Genomic DNA, 21,738 nt, shown 5'->3' on the forward strand with positions numbered 1-21,738 from the left:
AATTTTTTGTGCTATAAAATAGACAGCAAGAGCCAGTTTTTACATTTTCATGCTGAGATCTTTCATGCTGGCTAGTTACATGCAGTTAACACTTCACAGAAAAAATGCGATTCAAGCTTTGAATAGAGAGGACTATTCCTCTCATGAAATAACTAAAAGGGATGTCCTGTAGTCAACTATTGTGGTATGGCTACTGTTAAGGAAACTGGATCTGCTGAAAAGAAGGAGGACAGGAAACTGTCTACACGATGCCAAGAATGAGTTCTAAAGCAGCTCTGCCTCAAACATTGGCATGTGTCATCTGGAGAACTGAAACGGGATGGGAAAAAACAAACAGGAGTTGTGGCAAGCTCTAACTGCCAGGCACCCTAAAAAAAAAAAAAAAGAAGCTCTTGTTAACAAAAATTTTTTTTTTTAAAAATGAGATTAGTTCAGTTAAATTGGTGCAGAGAGCATGCCAAATAGACCCCTGATCATTGGGTAAAATTCAACCCAGACTATGATGTCAACAGTCAAATTCTCAGCTGGTCAAATGATCTGGGGTTGCATGTCGTATCATGGTGCTGGTTGCTTGAATTTCACAAAAGGTTCAGTGAATTCACAAGTGTACCAGAAAATTTTAGAAGAACTGCTACCTACTATCAAAGATGACTTTACTGTAACAACAAACTGCATCTTTCAGTATGACTCTCCCCCTTGTCATAGGCAAAAATAGTAAGAAATGCTATTATAAAATGTACCATCGAAATTCAGTATAGCACTTAAAAATCTTAAATTTTTTGTTGCAGGTTAATAAGTAGCTTAATGAACACTTGATTGAGCAACTACCATGGTCAGGAAACAGCCCAGATCTCAACCCCATTGAGAATTTGTGGTACCAAATGGGGACACTGAAATACAAAAACAAGCCAAAAACTCCAGGAGCTCCATGAAGCCATTCCATGAATTGACAGTTGCACCCATCAGGAAATTGATTTTGTCACTGCCCTGCCAATGCCAGGCTTCGATAAAGGCAAGAGGAGGTCCCACGAAGTACTAAACACTAAAGTGAATTTTTAGCTTTGAATGTTAATAACGACGTGTAGTTGAACTAAATTTTGATACCAGTATTTGTTTTTCCAGTGAAAATATCACTGTCCACTTCATTTTGAAATATTTACAAATTTGTTAAGTTTGGTGTCATTTCCTAATTGTCATATCTTATACTAAAAAGAGCCAAATATTAATTAAAAATAAAAATGTTATATTACATTCATTATTTGTGACAATTATTGTGTTATCGGTTTTCAAATGAGCATTCAAATTTACTTACCAAAAAAACATGGTTACAGCAGGTGATGTGGTTTCTATGAACAGGAGTGTAATTATGATTAAGTTAATTGAGCAATTATAGCTTCACTATACTGAGAGGTAATTTTAAAATTAAATTAGTTAATAAAAACAAAAAGCATCCAGAAAGTACCTTATCTCCAACATGAGGATTGCTACGAAATTCACAGTCTTTTAGATAATATGGAACTGTTTCTTTTCCCTTACTACTCTGATAAATTATGGTTCCTTCTTCTGCATCCTGTACAGAACTGTGATTTGAAGTATCATCGCCACTAGCTTTACCCTGATTGGCACCATATTTACATGCTTTCTGAGGACTGCGGGAAGCCCATTGACTAGTTGCCTCTTTCTCCACAATTCCAGTAACTCTAGTTTGACTATCATCAGACTGATCAACATGCACATCTTTGACTATATCAGATGAAATAGTAGAGGTAGAGTCAGGAATCACTGTTCCTTGAGGTAGCTGGCGAATTCTTATTGCTTGAAGGCGACTGGGTGACGATGGATCCTAAATAAAAAAAAATATGCAATATACATTTTAAAAATGTAATACATTCATGATAAATGAAGAAATGACCATGCAAAAAGAGTAAATATCTCCCCACCTTTTCCGACCAATCATACACAGATGGATGGCAATTTCACCTCCGAATCAAAAAATTAGAATAATCAAGGAAAATGGGAATGATTTGCAATTCTAATTTATTGCATAGAAAATAATTATTACCAAATATGATTAGCATGATCTAAATCTATGCACTTTGTAGATTATATAACCACATAAAAATGTAATATTAATTATAAAAAACTTATTTGAAAAAATTCACAACATTAGAATATTCCAAATTTTTCTGATTGGTTTTGAGGAAAGCATAGAAATAGCATATATTTCAATAACTGTGGGACTGACTCATGTGTAAGGAATCGTTTGTGCATGGATTTCAGTTAATCATTTGCTAAACATGGGTCGAATGAGTGACATATCAGAAGCTAAGATGTTTTGTATGATGCCTCTACACAAAGGCCAAACTCAACAGTTTATAGCTAAGGAATTCAAATGTTCACAAGCAAGCATGAGCAGAGTATTGAGATAGTATTCTAATAACCGGAGTTTTCAAAATAATTGCTGCAATAGCAGTCAAAAGGTAATAACTACATCAAGAGATGAGAGGAGATTAAATGTGTCTAAATCTACAACATTCAGATAACTTCACAAATTGGGTTTTAAATCATGTATACCTAAGACGAAGCTGTTTATGACTACCAAGCAAAAGGCAGCTAGAGTGCAATGGTGTAAGCAAAGACGACTGTTGTGGGATTGAAAAGACTGGTACTTTTTAGTGATGAAAGTACGTTTTGTGTGTCGCATGGTCATCAAGGGATACATGTTTGGCATCTTAAGAAGTATTTGATAAAGAATGCATGAAACATTTGGTGAAATTTGCAACCTCTGTCATGGTATGGGCTTATATGACTGCAGAGGGTCCATGTAGGCTGTATATTGTGTACGAAAGAGTCAATTTCAAAGTGTACCAAGAAATCCTTGAACACTTTATCACACTTCCAAGACCACTACTAGATTGCTAAAAGAAAGGCAAATCAATGTAATTCCTTGGCTGGCAAACTCACCAGCTTTAAACTCCATTGAGAATTTGTGGGAATTATGAAGAAACATCTCCAAGAAGTTGCCCCAAGAGACAAAAATGAAATTTCTAGTCTGCAGACCATATGGGCATGTTTTGATAAAATAAAAAAAGACTGAACTGCTAGTAAATAATATGCCCAACCATTTATAAACAGTCATAAAAGCTAAGGGGATATGACAAATTACTAATTATTATGTTGTTTGTTTCCCTTTAATTTCTGTGCATTTATTTTTGCATTATTCTAATTTTGTGAATGTTTGCAAATAACAGTTTTCTTATAACTTAATTTTTTTTAACTTATATAACTTTAATTTATAGTTTTTTTATAATTTATATTACATTTTTACGTGTTTACATAGTTAATAATAATCTACAAAGTATATAAATTTAGATTGTGTTAATCATATTTGATAATTTTCTATGCAATAAATTATAATTGCAAATCATTCAACACATCTTTGATTATTCTAATTTTTTGATTTGGAGTTCTAGTACTTTAAACAAATCAAAAATTATATGTTCTTTAACTTTTGAATTGAACACCTTTTCAACCCTACTTTTATATCATGAATAATGGCAATGTATCAAAATTGTACCTCAGGTCAGGTTTTATTTTAAAAAGAGAGGGAAGACTATTGAATTATCCAATTCTATTTTGTTATGTTCATGATAGTTTAAGAAATTGAAATATTTGTATAGTTCAAATACTTGTACAGGAGGATAAACTGAATAGGAATTAAGTGGATGAGTAGCAATATAAAGCAGGAACTGCAAAAAAGCACTGTGGTGGAAAATATAAACAAAAAAGCAATCAGCAAGCTCATGAGCAACATACTTTAGCACAAGCAAGAAGAGTAGTAAGTATGGTAAAGAAGTCTAAATCAGATTTTGAGAGAAAATTAGCTGAGGCCAAAGTAAACCCAGAAGAGTTCTTTCACTATGCAGCAAGAGAAAGTGATTATTCAAACAGAACTTCTCATGGTTGATGGTAGGAAAGTGACAGAAGCGGAACAAATAATTCGCTTACTAAGTGATAACTTAGTAACTATATCATCCAGGTGGTGACCCATATGATACTTTATAGGGGCAGTATGGCTTTGTAAAAGATAAGTCCTGTCTCAGTAATTTATTTACATTTTACAATAAAGTGATAGTGGAATTGGATAAAGGAAATGACTGCACTATAATGCTGGACTTTGCAAAAGGCATCTGACTGAATACCAGATGGAAAATTATTACATAAGTTGGAGCAAATGGGAATGGACATGAGGCTGGTAACTGACAGGTGGATATCAGAGAGTGGCATATGATGGAATGAAGATGACTAGTAATGACCCAGGACTCTATACTAGGACTGCTACATTACTTTAATTTGTATATTAATGATACAGTAGAAGATTTGAGCAGGGAGATATTCAATTGTTTGCTGATGATACTAAACTGGGGAGGGCAATAGTTGATAAAGGTGATATAGACATCTTGCAGAATGACTTAAATAAATTGGCACTGTGGGTCAAGGACAATCAGTAATTTAATATTGCAAAATGCAAGGTAATAAATACACTGGGATGAAAGGGTGACATACTTTGTATCATACTGCTGGTACTAGATTACAGAAGATTGAGGCTTGGGATCTGGAGGATGATGGTGAATAAAGATATGAAATTCAGAAGACGTACTACAAACATTGGCAAAATAGCTCAGAGGATTACCTGCATGTTGAAGAAGACATTGACAAGTAAAGATAAAAAGATTATCTCCTCTTATAAAGCTATGATTCAACCACATGTTGACTACTGTGCATAGATTTGGTCAACTGTATTTTTAATGGACTAGCAGGTGATGGAGAAGATTCAGAGACAAGTGATTAAGCTAGTGACAGGTCTGTGGAATGTTCCCTATGAGGATTGAATAAAGATTGCAGAGTTTAACTGAGTCAGAAGAGAGAGGTTATGAGAGAAACTTATAAGTTACTAAAGGGAGTCTATAAGACTAGCACAAAAGAAAATTTTCAATACATGGAGAATAAGGGGGAAAACAAGAGGTTACACTTGGAAGTTGCCCAAGAGTGTGGTTACTAAGGGTGTGCAGACTAGGTTCTTCACTTGAAGAGTGCAAATGAGTGGAATGGATTTCCAAAGATGACTGTGAGTACCCCAACAGTGAAATGCTTAAGGAGATGAATGATAGGTTAATGAATAGATTGAGTCTCCTGCAACAAGTCTTTTGACTATGGAATACCTGTAGAAATAATAATAGTTAATTAGTTAATTAAATATCTTTCCATGGTTTCACACTGTACGTTCTTTATAGATTCACAGTTACAGACCGAAAAATGATTTACAACTTAAACAAGAGTTTCAATGCGTCATTCTGGAATCAACAAGATTAAATAGAAGTATTAAAACTCAACAAAAGTTCAGTGCAATTAGACAATCCAGTATTATCAGCTTGGAAAAGTGTTTTGTATATGCAAACAGGCACTGAGGATCAAATCAAGAGAAGATTTGAAGTGAGCGCTGCACACCCTGAAGAGTATCTTTTGCTTATGGCTCTTGTGAAGAATCTTGGTCTGATCACATTATTAAAAGGAAGAAAGAAGGGTTGGCATAGGCTAGTAGAAGACATCCAAATTGAATTTCAATTACTGTTAGCCACTGCAATTCAATCAGGTATTACAGTAGGAGAATACATAATTCATCAGTTTTTCTCACTAATTTCATCATAATCATATTAAGTTCAAATTGAGATAACTTATGAAACATCCAAAAACAGTCAAAAAGTCCTCTATTCATCCTTATCTTAAGCCTTTTGGCAACTCAGATCATAACTTCATCACCAACCACTCTCTTCAGTCCACACAATAGCAAAAATGGGATGGCAATTTTTTTTTTATTATTACTCCTTTCTCAGGCTGATTACTGTTTTCATTCTTCAGATCCAAATGAATAAGCAAAATAATTCTTACTGGAATGTTGGCTATCTCCATCCACCCATAACTCTGGTTTTCTAAAAATGTGGATTAGAGTAGAAAATAAATAAGCATATTGCAAGTAGCAATATGCTTATTTACAACTTGACACAACATATACTGCGGCAAATGACAGATATAAAAAGACCATGAGCAAAACAAACCAGACTTTGAAAGGAAATAGTGCAGAAAAATTTCCTCCTGGTCCCTTTCAAAGACCAATGGGCATGCTTCTGTCCGTTCGTGTTTCCAACCCTTGCAACATCCAGATGGCTCAATTATCACCCAAACACAATGTTTATCTCTTGGCATCATTTTTCTCCTCCAACTTTTGCATTGATGATAAAGTTCCCTTCTAAATACATTTTATCAAGAATTGCTCACTGATGACTAGTCTTATCAGAAAGACATAAGAAGAATCTTGAATAGCATGAACATGCTAACAAATCTTCTGGTCATGATGGAATCCCATCACCCATCCCAAATAGTCTTTACAAACTTTCATATTCATCTGGCATTTATTATATACAGCATGAAAACAAGCATTAAAATTCATCCCAAAGAAAGGAGATAAAAGCCAATGTTCAGACTATTGTCCTAATGAATGCATTTCACTTCATCAACAATGAAGAAAATCATCAGTAGTGAACTCCTTACCCCCTGGAAGCCTACCAGTTAATCAGTGACCCACCACTATGGATTCCATTATTCTCAACTTACAACACGCTCCTTGCTAACATTATTTGAGCAATTCTGCCTACTTTTGCAATATACGTCCTTTTAACTTCAACTTCCTGTCCAATATCATCTCTAATCTTATCAATTTCGTGCAGTCTGTTGCATTGCATCAATGTAATATACAGCATGTAATCTGTTCATTTCAAAATATATAACCTTATACTTTGTCACATTAAACTGAGAATCTCTACATCATTAATGGATACTTATTGCCCTCCCCAGTTCTGCACCATTTAGTCAGCATATCATTAATGTATATATTAAATTTAGAGCAGAAAGCCCCCTCACTCCAATGCACAGCTCTGCAGCACTCAACTGCTTACCTGCATTTTCCTGAATTCTATTCTGCTATATCACATGCTCTGATGTCTGTGTGCCAGCCACTAACTTCAATGCAATATGCCTCATTTACTTCAAGTTACATACTTTACATACAGTATCCTGTCAAATGCCTTTACAAAATTTAGCAGTATCAGTAGTGCAGCAATTTTCTTTATGCAACTCAAATGTCACTATTATAGAAAGTAAATTATTAAGGCAAGATCTACACATCACAAAGCCATGCTTTCTTCATGCAATATCATATTTTTATCTACCCATTTCTTAATTCTGTCTTTAACCAACTGTTCTAATACCTTGGTCACCACTCCTGAGACACTAACTGCAATTTTCTGCTTCCATCTTGGTGCCTCCTTCCACTCACTTGGGACTTTGCCAGAGCTGAGCTATATTACACAGTTTATGGATTTTGTATTATATGCATTCTGCAATATGCTGAGCACCTGCAGTATCACCACCTGGATGATACTCTTTTGTAAAGTGATCACTAATTCTTTTTTTCTTCTGATTGTTACCTACCTACAACTGACATTCATTGAAGTTATCCCACTATCATCATTCTGTGTCATATTAGTTAGGTCTATTTCAAAATATTCTATATTACTGTTATCATTAACTTGCTTGTTTCCTAACTCAATCAATGTAATCTCAGTTTATTTATTTCACTCTAGTGAAGATACTATAATGAACATGAAACTAGTGTGAGATTAAAACTTAATAAAAGAAATGTTTCCCCACAACATAAGTTTCTTCCTCTTACTCACAGCCAAAACACTCTTTAGAACCTCTTTGACCTACCTGTTTAGCAAATTTTTTTAAAAGTTCCCTTTGATATATTAAGTATCAAACTTATTCTAGTTAAATGTTGTGAACTCTAAATTGAGGTGCTTTTAGTGCTCGAGAATAAGGAAGAAATTTCCAGAAGGAAAAAGGGAACTTTCTACTCCTCAAATCCTTATACAGCTTCCAGGGATGGCCTCTTGTTCTCTTCCTGCCTCTAGACATTCTATGAAAACTGTCATCCATATTAATCTGGTAATTGCCCCTTATCAACTTATGCCTTGATCATAGGCCTGCGATTTTCATTCCCTCAATCTGTCCTCATACATCGCATTCAAGAGACCTGAAACAGATTACTCAAATCATTTCTGAATCCTCAACAAAATATATTTGAAAATCAGTCTGATCAAAGCCCTGTAACAATGGAATCATAACATCCTTACTTCTCTTTGTCAGCGTACTCCACATCATTCCCATAATCGTCTGTTTGTCCTCACAGTTTTTGCAAAATGTCTCCAAAATTTCAAATCCATCACCCCCAGATCTTTCCACCAATCCTATACTCTGCATCCCATCTTTGTTTCCCAAAATTTAAAACCTTACACTTTGCTACATTAAACTGACATCTACCACACACACACTCACTCATTCAGACAGTATATCAAGTCCTTGTGCAAGGCTACAACATCCGCTCTACATCTCATAACTCTCCTCAACTTTGCATCATATTTGCAACTTGTGTATTCTATAAATATTTCCACAGCAAATGTTCACTTGAAATAGCATCAATAATTCCCCACTCAGTATTAAGTCTGTTGGAACACGTACCGCTGCAGCCAACATCCTTACACAATACACCACGAAACCCACAGAACAAGTTTCCTCTTCCTTCATCCCTGCTACTGCTGTAATGTGTCACATTTTTATTATCTTGCATGTCCACTCTCTTACCACTCAATGTTGCTAACTCACTGCCAGTTTCACCTCTGCCTTACTGTTATCATTCATGTGCTGAACTGTACTATCAACTCTGCTTACTTCCACAACTACATCCATGATCTTTTGCCTGCTACCACCTACATTCAATAACATCTTATAATCCATAAACATGTTACACCTCTTGCACACCCCAACTTTCTCATTTCTCCTATTAATCCTCTCCATATAAATATCTTCAATCTCTTTCCAAGCATATACATTGAATTCACAGCACTTCACAATTTTATTAAAATCTATGCCACTTACATTCATCTTTCACACCAACCTATATTTCGCCATTATTTTGCTCATGCTCAAAGCTACACACAAGAAACTTAATACAGAACTGAGCATCACCTACAGTTCATGGCAATCACACAATATTTAAAATAACAAATTATCAATATCACCACACACACAAGTTTAAAATTTAAATTTGTTTTCATAGCTCTCTCTCTTTACCACTTAGTGGTCAATTTTATTCAAAGGTTGTGCACAATTTATTTTGGTTTCAAATTAAAAAAAAAAAGCAGGTATGAATTAATTATATTTCAAATAGTCACTGTTGAGAGAGGAAGAATCTGTGCTTAATAAATTTAAAGTTAACTGTTTATGTTTGTGTGTTTTCATCAAATCCTGTGATCTCAAAGGTGAGAAAAAACAGGAAGAAATCTTGTGTGATATTTATGTTCTTTATATCTGACAGAGTTTGTGGGCCTTCTCTTTAGAATATAACTTTCAGGTTATAATGCAAATTTGTAAATAGTGCTTGCAAAATATAAACACACACACAACTGATGTTATGTGCTCCTCAGTTGTTTTTGACTGTCATATTTTACACTAATAATATTGTAAATAAAGATATTAATTTTGAATTTACTTTGTCTATCACTCAATCTCTAATTGTTAAGTTAATGTATTTTTATAATAATATTCCCAATTTGAATCTGTTATTAAATGAAAAGAGAAAGTTAATAAACCACTCTGGTATATCACAAACACTACAACATTCCTCTCACCTAAATAAATATGGCTGCTACACTATCAAAAATGTGAGAAACTCACAAGACCATCAGACAAATGATTGAAATCCTCACATCACTCTGAAAGGGTGGGACTCCAATCTTAACAGACTAGAGTCCCATTATTTTTGAACTCGATCTGGATTTCCCCTCCTACTATTGTGTCTGTGTGCATATGCATATCTAATATCCTATGAAAACATTGCCTTGTTGGTGAATTATCACATTCTTAGATGTCTGTTTTGTTCTTTAAACACACAATCAAAATCAAATCAAATCATATATGCTGACATACAACTGCCTTGTATGTCAGCATATACGGTAACAAAAATGTTTTGACTATGATTAACCAGGTTTGCCTCAAACCTTTTATTTACTGAATGCTACTCCAACATATTTTGCTGTGTTTATTAAGGAAAATATTTAACAAAAACAAATAAACAAACATTTCCAATAGTTTGATATGAAGATTTCCACTATTTAATATGAAGGTTGAATTTCCTTTGCTTTGCTATTAAAAATGATAGCTGGTTGCCAACATATTGCTGTTTTCACTGATAAAATATGCTGCTTAATGTCCAGCATGAATTAAAATTTTCTGTTTATATGGCATATGTTGGAAAGACATCCATGAAGGAACATATCAAAGACATTGGAAAAAGGTCATAAATCAAGTCTGGTCTATCACATTATGAATAAGAAATTAAGTGATCCAAGAATCTAATAAAAAATTATCATATACTGAATTTAAGTTATATCTGTAATTTTAAAGAAGTCCAGGAGATGAAGATGAAGTTTGAAGAAGTCCAACTTCTTCTACAGCTTCTCCCACTTAAGTGGGGTCACTGTTTGTTATGAGTCTCCTCCACACCTTCCTGTCTTGGGCTGTCACCACATCCAAGTTCTTCATCTTCAAGTCCTCTTCTACCAGCTCCCTCCATCACTTCTTTGGCCGCCCACGCTTCCGCCTTCCTTGCACATCCATCTGCATGACCCTTCTTCCCACATAATCGTCCTCCCTCCTCATCACATGACCAAACCATCTCAACCTTGCCTCCTGTATTTTCGCTCCTAAGTTCGTAACTCACTGTTCCCCTGACAGTCATTTCTCAGATGATCCTTTCTGGTCACACCGCACATCCACCTAAGCATTCTCATCTCTGCTACTTCCATCCTGCTGATGTTATTTTTCCTCAGGGCCACAGTTTCTATAGCATATGTCATAGCTGGCCTCGCTACTATCCTATAAATTTTGCCTTTCAGATTGATCGGCACCCTCTTATCGCATAACACTCCAGCCATCTCCCTCCAGTTCCTCCAACCCGCTTGTATCCTGCATCCCACTCAGCTCCTCCATCTTCTTCCACTGTTGAACCTAAGTATCTAAAGTCTCTCGCCTTCCTGATGACATTTCCTTCCAGCTCCAGATCTGTCTCCTGGCCACCGCCCACTGCGCAACACATATACTCTGTCTTACTTTTGCTCAGTCTCATACCTCTCTCTTCCAGTACTTTTCTCCATCTTTCCAGTTTAGTTTCTGCTTCTTCTCTTGAATGTACACACAGCAAGATGTCATCTACATACAACATTGTCCAAGGTGCATCTTCTCTCACCTCCTCTGTTACCACCTCTATCACAATATTAAACAGAAACGGACTTAATGCTGACCCTTGATGCAAGCCAACTGTTACTTGAAAACTTTCTGTCTGTCCCAAACAGGTCCGAACACTTGTCTTCACATTTCTGTACATTTCCCGCACCAACCTGACATATTTCTATGGCACCTTCTTCTCCCTCAGACACCTCCAGACTTCTTGCCTTGGCACTCTATCGTATGCTTTCTCCAGATCAATAAATACCAGATGTAGCTCCCTTTGTTTCTCTCGATATTTTTCCATCATCTGTCGTAACCCAAAGATAGCATCTGTTGTTGATCTACCAGGCATGAAGCCAAATTGTTCCTTTGCAATCTCCACCTCCTCCCTCAATCTACCATCAAGAACCCTTTCTAGGATCTTTATTGTGTGGGATATCAACTTTATTCCTCTGTAATTTTTACAGTCTTGTGCATCCCCTTTACCCTTGTAGATGGGAACAAGAGTACTCTCCCTCCATTCCTCGGGTATATTTTCCTGTTGGCAAACTTTCATGAACAGGTCCCACAGCAGGTCAATTCCCTCTTCCCCCAGTGCCTTCCATGCCTCTACTGGAATTCTGTCGGGGCCCAACGCTTTTCCATTCCTCATCCTCTTCATGGCCTCCATCACTTCCATTCTACTGATGTTCTGCACCATCCCCTCAGAAGGCTGCCCATCTCCTCTGTGAGTCCTTGCATTTTCCTCATTCAAAAGTCCCTCAAAGTATATTTTCCATCTGTTTCTTATGTCCACATCCCTCCATAATACTCTTCCTTCAGCATCTTTGATCTGCTTCACATGTAAGATGTCCTTAGCTGTTTTATTTCTACATTTTGCTAGTTGGTAAATTTTTCTCTATCCTTCCTTTGTTTCTAATTGATCATACAGATCTTGATATGTCATGGCCTTCGCCTGTGCCACAACTCTCTTGGCTTCTTGCTTTCTCTCTTTGTACACCTCCGTCCTCTTCCACTCTTGACTCATCCCACTTCTGCTTTGCCTTCCTCTTAGCTGTCACTGCCACTTGTACATCATTATGCCACCACCAACCCTCCTTCTGCTCTCTAATCTTTCCAGATGTCTCACCAAGCACCTCGATTGCACAGCTCAGGATTACTTTTGAATTATGTTTCCACCAATCTTGTACACTTTCCAGCCCATCCGAAATCCTCTCTAACACTCTCTCCCTAAAACGATTCCTCACACTCTCCTCTTTTAAGCGAAACCACTTAATTGTCTTCATCCCACGGCAACCAGAAGTTCTTATCTTCGATCTTATTTTAAAGTCTGTGCACAGCAGTCGGTGTTGTTGTGCTACTTGATCTGTTGGAATTACTTTACAATTTGTCACAACCTTAAGATGTTTTCTTCTAGTCAAAATGTAGTCAATTTGTGAGCTGTTGTTACCACTTCTAAATGTGGTCAAATGTTCTTCCCTCTTGAAGAAAAACGAGTTCACAATTGCCAGATCAAACGCTACTGCAAAGTCCACAACCCTCTCTCCTTCCTGGTTCATCATTCCCACTCTGTGGCCACCATGCACCCTTTCACAGTCTCTATTCTGTCTTCCTATGTGCCCGTTCAAGTCTCCTCCGACAATCATCATCTCATTTTCTTCCAATTCCCTCATTTCTTCATCTAACACGTTCCAGAACTCATCTTTTTCCTCTGCTGTACAACCAACTTGCGGGGCATATACACATAATATGACCACCCGCTCTTCGCCAAGACCCAATTTCATTCGCATGATCCTGTCGTTCCTTCTACCCACATCCAGTACTTCACCCTTCATTCTGCCACACACCACTTGATCTGTTGGAATTACTTTACAATTTGTCACAACCTTAAGATGTTTTCTTCTAGTCAAAATGTAGTCAATTTGTGAGCTGTTGTTACCACTTCTAAATGTGGTCAAATGTTCTTCCCTCTTGAAGAAAAACGAGTTCACAATTGCCAGATCAAACGCTACTGCAAAGTCCACAACCCTCTCTCCTTCCTGGTTCATCATTCCCACTCCGTGGCTACCATGCACCCTTTCACAGTCTCTATTCTGTCTTCCTATGTGCCCGTTCAAGTCTCCTCCGACAATCACCATCTCATTTTCTTCCAATTCCCTCATTTCTTCATCTAACACGTTCCAGAACTCATCTTTTTCCTCTGCTGTACAACCAACTTGCGGGGCATATACACATAATATGACCACCCGCTCTTCTCCAAGACCCAATTTCATTCGCATGATCCTGTCGTTCCTTCTACCCACATCCAGTACTTCACCCTTCATTCTGCCACACACCACTTGATCTGTTGGAGTTACTTTACAATTTGTCACAACCTTAAGATGTTTTCTTCTAGTCAAAATGTAGTCAATTTGTGAGCTGTTGTTACCACTTCTAAATGTGGTCAAATGTTCTTCCCTCTTGAAGAAAAACGAGTTCACAATTGCCAGATCAAACGCTACTGCAAAGTCCACAACCCTCTCTCCTTCCTGGTTCATCATTCCCACTCTGTGGCCACCATGCACCCTTTCACAGTCTCTATTCTGTCTTCCTATGTGCCCGTTCAAGTCTCCTCCGACAATCATCATCTCATTTTCTTCCAATTCCCTCATTTCTTCATCTAACACGTTCCAGAACTCATCTTTTTCCTCTGCTGTACAACCAACTTGCGGGGCATATACACATAATATGACCACCCGCTCTTCGCCAAGACCCAATTTCATTCGCATGATCCTGTCGTTCCTTCTACCCACATCCAGTACTTCACCCTTCATTCTGCCACACACCACTTGATCTGTTGGAATTACTTTACAATTTGTCACAACCTTAAGATGTTTTCTTCTAGTCAAAATGTAGTCAATTTGTGAGCTGTTGTTACCACTTCTAAATGTGGTCAAATGTTCTTCCCTCTTGAAGAAAAACGAGTTCACAATTGCCAGATCAAACGCTACTGCAAAGTCCACAACCCTCTCTCCTTCCTGGTTCATCATTCCCACTCCGTGGCTACCATGCACCCTTTCACAGTCTCTATTCTGTCTTCCTATGTGCCCGTTCAAGTCTCCTCCGACAATCACCATCTCATTTTCTTCCAATTCCCTCATTTCTTCATCTAACACGTTCCAGAACTCATCTTTTTCCTCTGCTGTACAACCAACTTGCGGGGCATATACACATAATATGACCACCCGCTCTTCTCCAAGACCCAATTTCATTCGCATGATCCTGTCGTTCCTTCTACCCACATCCAGTACTTCACCCTTCATTCTGCCACACACCACTTGATCTGTTGGAGTTACTTTACAATTTGTCACAACCTTAAGATGTTTTCTTCTAGTCAAAATGTAGTCAATTTGTGAGCTGTTGTTACCACTTCTAAATGTGGTCAAATGTTCTTCCCTCTTGAAGAAAAACGAGTTCACAATTGCCAGATCAAACGCTACTGCAAAGTCCACAACCCTCTCTCCTTCCTGGTTCATCATTCCCACTCCGTGGCTACCATGCACCCTTTCACAGTCTCTATTCTGTCTTCCTATGTGCCCGTTCAAGTCTCCTCCGACAATCACCATCTCATTTTCTTCCAATTCCCTCATTTCTTCATCTAACACGTTCCAGAACTCATCTTTTTCCTCTGCTGTACAACCAACTTGCGGGGCATATACACATAATATGACCACCCGCTCTTCTCCAAGACCCAATTTCATTCGCATGATCCTGTCGTTCCTTCTACCCACATCCAGTACTTCACCCTTCATTCTGCCACACACCACTTGATCTGTTGGAGTTACTTTACAATTTGTCACAACCTTAAGATGTTTTCTTCTAGTCAAAATGTAGTCAATTTGTGAGCTGTTGTTACCACTTCTAAATGTGGTCAAATGTTCTTCCCTCTTGAAGAAAAACGAGTTCACAATTGCCAGATCAAACGCTACTGCAAAGTCCACAACCCTCTCTCCTTCCTGGTTCATCATTCCCACTCCGTGGCTACCATGCACCCTTTCACAGTCTCTATTCTGTCTTCCTATGTGCCCGTTCAAGTCTCCTCCGACAATCACCATCTCATTTTCTTCCAATTCCCTCATTTCTTCATCTAACACGTTCCAGAACTCATCTTTTTCCTCTGCTGTACAACCAACTTGCGGGGCATATACACATAATATGACCACCCGCTCTTCGCCAAGACCCAATTTCATTCGCATGATCCTGTCGTTCCTTCTACCCACATCCAGTACTTCACCCTTCATTCTGCCACACACCACAATTCCCACACCATTTCTTCCCTCGTTATTCGCTCCAGAGTAGAACAATTTATATCCATCTCCCAGTTCCTTTGCCTTTCCCCCTTTCCACCTTGTCTCCTGCACACATAAAATGTCCAACTTCCTCTTCCTCATCATGTCTGCCACCTCTCTTCCCCTTCCAGTCATGCTTCCAACATTCAGTGTTCCCACTCACAACATCCTCTCCACCTGCTGGGCTCGCTTCTTTAATTGCACCCGCCCTTGATGCGGTAGCCCTCGTCCACTTCTCACAGCTGTAGGGCGATGTGGCTGCGCGTCGCTTAAGGGGTACACCCTAGCCCTTATATCATTTTCTCTTTGACTCATAATCATAGTTATTATAATCATTAAAGAAGTCCAACTAAATGCAACAAAAACTAAGGCCTCATCCTAAATTTGGTTTAGCTTTCACAGAAGACAACACGAGATTTACAGAACTAGGTTATGAGAATCATATAGCACAGATTAATACTAAAGCATGCATGTGGCATATCTGCATGATATTAACTATAATTTTTAAGTGATTCTGTTTCAAGATATTTTACTTTTATCTATTTTTTTTTTTTTTTAAATTCATATTCCTGAGGATGTAGTACTGAATAAGAAACTAGAAGAATAAAGAATAAAAAACTTATTATATACAGTCATACTGAAGTTATTTAATACAATATTTATAATACGATAAGACCTTCCTTTGGGCACTAATCATACTTTCCATCCTTCTAGTCATATTTGCTAACTATTTCTGATGATATGAACCAATATTTGGAAATATTCCTTTAACATTATTACCAGCCCATGTACAACTGAGTAGTATATATCTGGTGGATGTTTCTACTCTCATTTGACACTTAGGTGCTCTGGTCAATTTCAAAACTAAATCTTGAATTAAATTATTTGGCTATGAAATAATGATGAATTTATAATATCTGCTATAAACTTACTATGCCAAATTGAAGCCTTTCAGGCTTCCCTCCTCCCCATCTATATAGAACATATTTCACCTACAATGCTTAAAGGCATTTCTTAAAAAAAAAAAAACACAAATTAAGTCTCCACACACACACTGCTACAAGAAAAAAAAAAAAAAGTAAACTAATAGTGGTAATTACTGCTCATAGGAAAGTCAAGATGTAAAACAGCATCACTAAGATGAATTTGTAATTTGATCACTTACAAACATATTTCCTTTATGTTAGATTCATAAGGCTATTTTATCTTTCTATGGAAAGATAAATCAAGTATACTGAACTAAATGAAGATGAAGTTTAAAGAAGTCCTAAAGGTATTAAAATAAAGAATTATAATAAACAATGAATATCTTATTAGCATTACTGTATTACTAAATTTATGATAGCTTAAATGAAAAATAATACTTTTATTATTAAATAGCTTCATATTCACAATTTTATAGAATCAAAACATTAAAATAAGATTATTCACTTTCTTGTGAAACTTACTACAGAGGGTAAGATTACCATCCTGTGACAGCAGGAAGGCTGACATCTTAAAAATCCAGAAAACAGCGATGTGTAATTCATGGACAAGCTCTAATAAGTACATAAGAATGTACCCTACAATAAGTGTAATACTGAAATGATTCTATATAAGCAGCTGGAGCACAGTTGGAAGAAAGATGGGAAGACAATGCATTCTTTGAATGAAAAGACCAGAGTTTGATTTTAATAATGACAAAAATCTTAGTATGGGCTCATGAAAGTGAAACGAAAAATGAAAATGAATCAGCAAATCTCATAAGGAAGCAGAATTTTTGCTCCCAACCTCTGTTTTTTTTTTTTTTTTTTTTTTTTTAATCTACTGCAATACAAAGAAACAGCAGTCAGAGAACACAATAATTAACAAAAATGTATTGGTGGGCAGATGGCATAATGGATTGTGTAGTTGGTGTGTTAATGACACACTGTATAGTGCACTCCCACAATGAGTGCTTGGACTCCCACTGGAGGTTACACAATTGAAATACCATCATTAAACAGAGTATAGTCCACTATGCTAAAAAGAATTTTTGCATCACGAACAAAATCCAAAGAATCTTGTTGCAAGTTTATTACAAATACAAAATTTCGTAAATAATCAAAATGTTAGTAAAATTATCCAACAGAATATACAGAATGAATATAAATATATAAAGTGAACCACATACATTGTACTTTGTTCTCCAATTCTTCAAATCCATGACTAATCATGGCTCAACTCTCTCTCTCTCTCTCCTGTCCACACACACACAAACTGGGGAGGGAGAGAAATAATCATGTAAACTGTTCTGGACAAACAATAACAATGGCACATATCAAGTGCCAAACTAAACATTTTTCCTAATCATTTAAATAACAGGTAGATAAAATCAGATACATGAAACAAATCTCAGAGCAGGAACTGGGTCAGCAAACAGGGAATGGAACTTCAATGTATTAGTGATTTTACAGGGATATCAATTGTAAAATTTTGTTTATCTATTGCAAAATTGATATCTCGATGGAAGACTTGATATATCCTGTGTAAGCAACTTTTTTTCATATCCGTCAAGTCATTTAATTATATAGAGTTTTATTTAAAGATCAATTAACTAATTTGTTTTCTGTTAAAGAGTTCTTATAAATGTTCATGTTACAAAGGATTTATCCAGATCTTTCTAAGCAAAAGTCTCATGTTTTTTAGACTGCAATAAGCAGCCATATTTTCTTTTAAAGGTAGATATCAATGTCAGGAGAAGATTAGATCAATTTACAAATCATTCAGATTGATTTTGATGAGTTGCTTAAAGTGAATAATAAGAACAAGGTTACTAAATCAGGACACTCCTCCTCCCATAAAATAAAATACTATGCTTTAGCACTGCAGAGACTGGAAGAAAACATGATCATTGATCGCAGAGGTACATTTACAATTTAGGAGTATTTATCTGAGCAGGCCATAATATTCATTTTGACATGTTACGATTTTGAAATTAAATTAACAATATATAAAGAAAACCCATTTAAAAGGCCTGCTGTATTAAAACCAACATATTTCCTGATGACTTGCAGTTGAGCATTTACAATGAATATGTTGCTATTACTTAGCTTTTAGCAGCAGTATCACTGGTTAAAAGGCATTAAAGTTAATGCCAATACCAAAATTAAGTTTAACATTAGCTTCAGAAAAATGTGGAATGAAGAATCATTACAGAGAGAAATAAAATGTACAACATACAAAAGCACAAATACATGTACAAATTGTAAATTGCAGATGCTTCAGCTAAATGTGTGAAAGACCATACAAAAGCAAACAACATTAATCAAACCTTGTTAAAGCCCTCAATTCACGTCGCAGTTCCATTCCTGAAAAAAAGGCATAAACTGAATCTCCTTAAAACGAACCCAATTTTAATGGGAGATATGAAGTTATGTACTGTGCAGACAAAAAACATCCACATGCAATATGTGTAATATTATGATATTTAAAGCTTTGATAACACATACCTACCAATAATGGAAAATACTTGTTGGTTTTCTGCTCAGGACATGGACTGGTTATTACTAACACCATGTTCCAACATAAAAATGTGCACAAATTCACATGGAGGGAAGAGGCAAGGAATGAGAAACGTCTCATTGACGTTATTGTTGACAGTGATGTTTTCTCCATGGTGCAGGACACCAGAGAGTACAGAGGATTTGAAATTGGAAGCGATCACTATTTAGTCTTCAGCAGGATAAAATTGAATTTCTTATTGAAAAGAGTAACATGTAAGAAAGTTTTAAAGCGAATAAAAGTTAAGCAGCTCTCAGATGTGAACTGTAGACTAAAATAAGCAAAGATTATTGAAGAAAAAATGAAAGAGTTTGAGAACAGGAACCAAACCTTGAAGAAAGCCCTGACTGATTCAACCAGAGAGGCATGTGGTGAGAAGTCGTCTGCAAGGATAGAAAAATCAGAAATCCATGGTGGACCCAGGAAGTTAAAGAGGCAGTGAAGGAAAAGAAGAAAGCATATCAAAAGTTCCTGGCAAATAAGTCATCTTGTGCTCTTAGAGAATACAGAGACAAATGTAAGAAAGCGAAACACTGTGTAAAACTAGCTAAACAAAAGTCAAGGGAGGACTTTCACAAGAACATAGAAAATAAATATCAAGAAGGCGGTAAGATATTCTGCAGGTTGTTGAAGAAGCTTAGAAATGGAGGAAAGAGTGCTGTAAAAGGAGTTAAAGATGATAAAGGTTACATGAAACAGAAGAAAAAGATATCCTTGAAGTATGGAGTAATTACTTCGAAAGATTGCTAAATAAAACAAGCAGTGAGAGCACAGTGGTAAAAAACATTCAACAGGCATACAGTCAGGAATACATATCCATACTTGAAGTAGAAAAAGCCATCAAAGGCTTGAAATGTGGAAAGGCAGCAGGAGTAGATGATATTTGACCAGAAATGCTGAAGTATGGTGGTATAAAAGTCTTACAGTGCCTGCACTGCATAGTTCAGAAAGCCTGGACAGAGGGACGAATTCCCGATGATTGGAGTAGAGCTCTAATAGTACCCATATATAAAAAGGGAAATAAAACTGAATGTGAGAATTACAGAGGTATTTCCCTACTGAGTGTTCCTGGCAAGATATATGCAAGTATACTTGAGAAGAATTGTGGAAGAAAAGCTTGGTAAAGAGCAAGCTGGATTCAGGTCAAATAGAGGCTGTCAGGATCAGATCTTCACTTTACAACAAACAGTTGAGAAAGCATGGGAATATAACAAAGATCTGTATTTAAGTTATGTAGATCTGGAAAAGGCATGTGCCAAGAGAGAAGCTATTCCATACGCTACAATTATATGGTGTGAATGGGGCATTATATCAAGCAATACTTAGTCTTTATTTGAGTTGCAAGTCAGCAGTTAGAATTGAAAGAAGTACAGGAAGATGGTTTAATGTTAAATCTGGTGTGAGACAAGGATGTACATTATCCTCTCTGTTATTCATAATCTATATGGATCACATTATGAAGGAAAGTGGTATTAAACATGATATCAGAATTGGAGATGTTAATGTCAGCTCTTTGCTTTATGCGGACGATGTTATACTTCTAAATAAATCTGCTACAAGTTTGCAAGATTCCCCGACTAAATTGAATAAATGTTGTAATAGATATGGTATGAAGGTCAGCATTAAAAAGACAATGAAAATAGATTGAATTGTTGAAAATGTCAACTGTGTTGTGAATGAGGAAACTGTGGAACAAGTAAAACATTTCAGCTACTTAGGCACGATTTTTACTGAAGATGGTAAATTAAATATGGAAATAGACAGCAGAATCAACAAAGCTGGTATGGTAGGCAGTCAATTGAATAAATTCATATGGAATAAGAGAGAAATTAGTAGGAACAGTAAATTAGCTGTATACAAGACAGTGTTCAAACCAGTTTTAACTTATGGATCTGAGAGTTGGGTAAGAAGTAAAACACTTGATCAAAGATTAGAAACCGCAGATATGAGAGTCCTGAGAAAGATTAGAGGTGTGAACCGATGGCAATATCATATTAAAAATGAGATATTAGGAAAGAACTTGACATTGTCAGCATCCAGGAATGCATCAGCAGAGCTAATCTCAGGTGGTATGGTCACTTAAACAGAATGGGCGAGGAAAGATTAGCAAAACAAGTGTTCCCTGCCAGGTTGGCAGAGAAACGACCCAAAGGAAGACCAAGATATAGGTGGATGATACGGTATAAAGTGCCTTAGATGATAGAAATATCAGATCTATAATGTTGGAGTGTTGACAAGTAACCGACTGATTTGGAGGAAAATTGTAAATAGAAAGTTAGTAATGATGTAATTTTTTTCATGTAGTACTATCGTATCCTGTATACCCCTTGAGGGTACATGTCAGGAATTTCATCAAGATGATATTTGTTAAAATAAAATTATTAATAACGAACACAAAAGACGAATATATAAAAAAAATATGGAACTTTGTAAAGATATTACATATTTCTATGATGAAGTTCCTGGTTTCTTATCACCTGCATTT

General features: G+C 36.4%; 1 protein-coding gene across 4 annotated transcripts in view; it reads right to left on the reverse strand.

Annotated features, from left to right (window-relative positions):
- Positions 1 to 21,738, reverse strand: part of Unr (cold shock domain-containing Unr) — a 281,401-nt gene that overhangs the window by 100,084 nt on the left and 159,579 nt on the right. For all 4 annotated transcript variants that reach the window (XM_090411509.1, XM_090411484.1, XM_090411490.1 and 1 more), the window contains one exon: positions 1,463 to 1,843. In XM_090411509.1, the coding sequence (XP_090267635.1) occupies positions 1,463 to 1,843 (381 nt within the window). The remainder of the gene's footprint in view (positions 1 to 1,462; positions 1,844 to 21,738) is intronic.

The sequence above is a fragment of the Typopeltis vanoorti genome, chromosome 2 (assembly GCF_054136105.1).
Source record: "Typopeltis vanoorti isolate ZY-2024b chromosome 2, IOZ_Tvanoo_1.0, whole genome shotgun sequence".
NCBI classification, from domain to species: domain Eukaryota; kingdom Metazoa; phylum Arthropoda; class Arachnida; order Uropygi; family Thelyphonidae; genus Typopeltis; species Typopeltis vanoorti.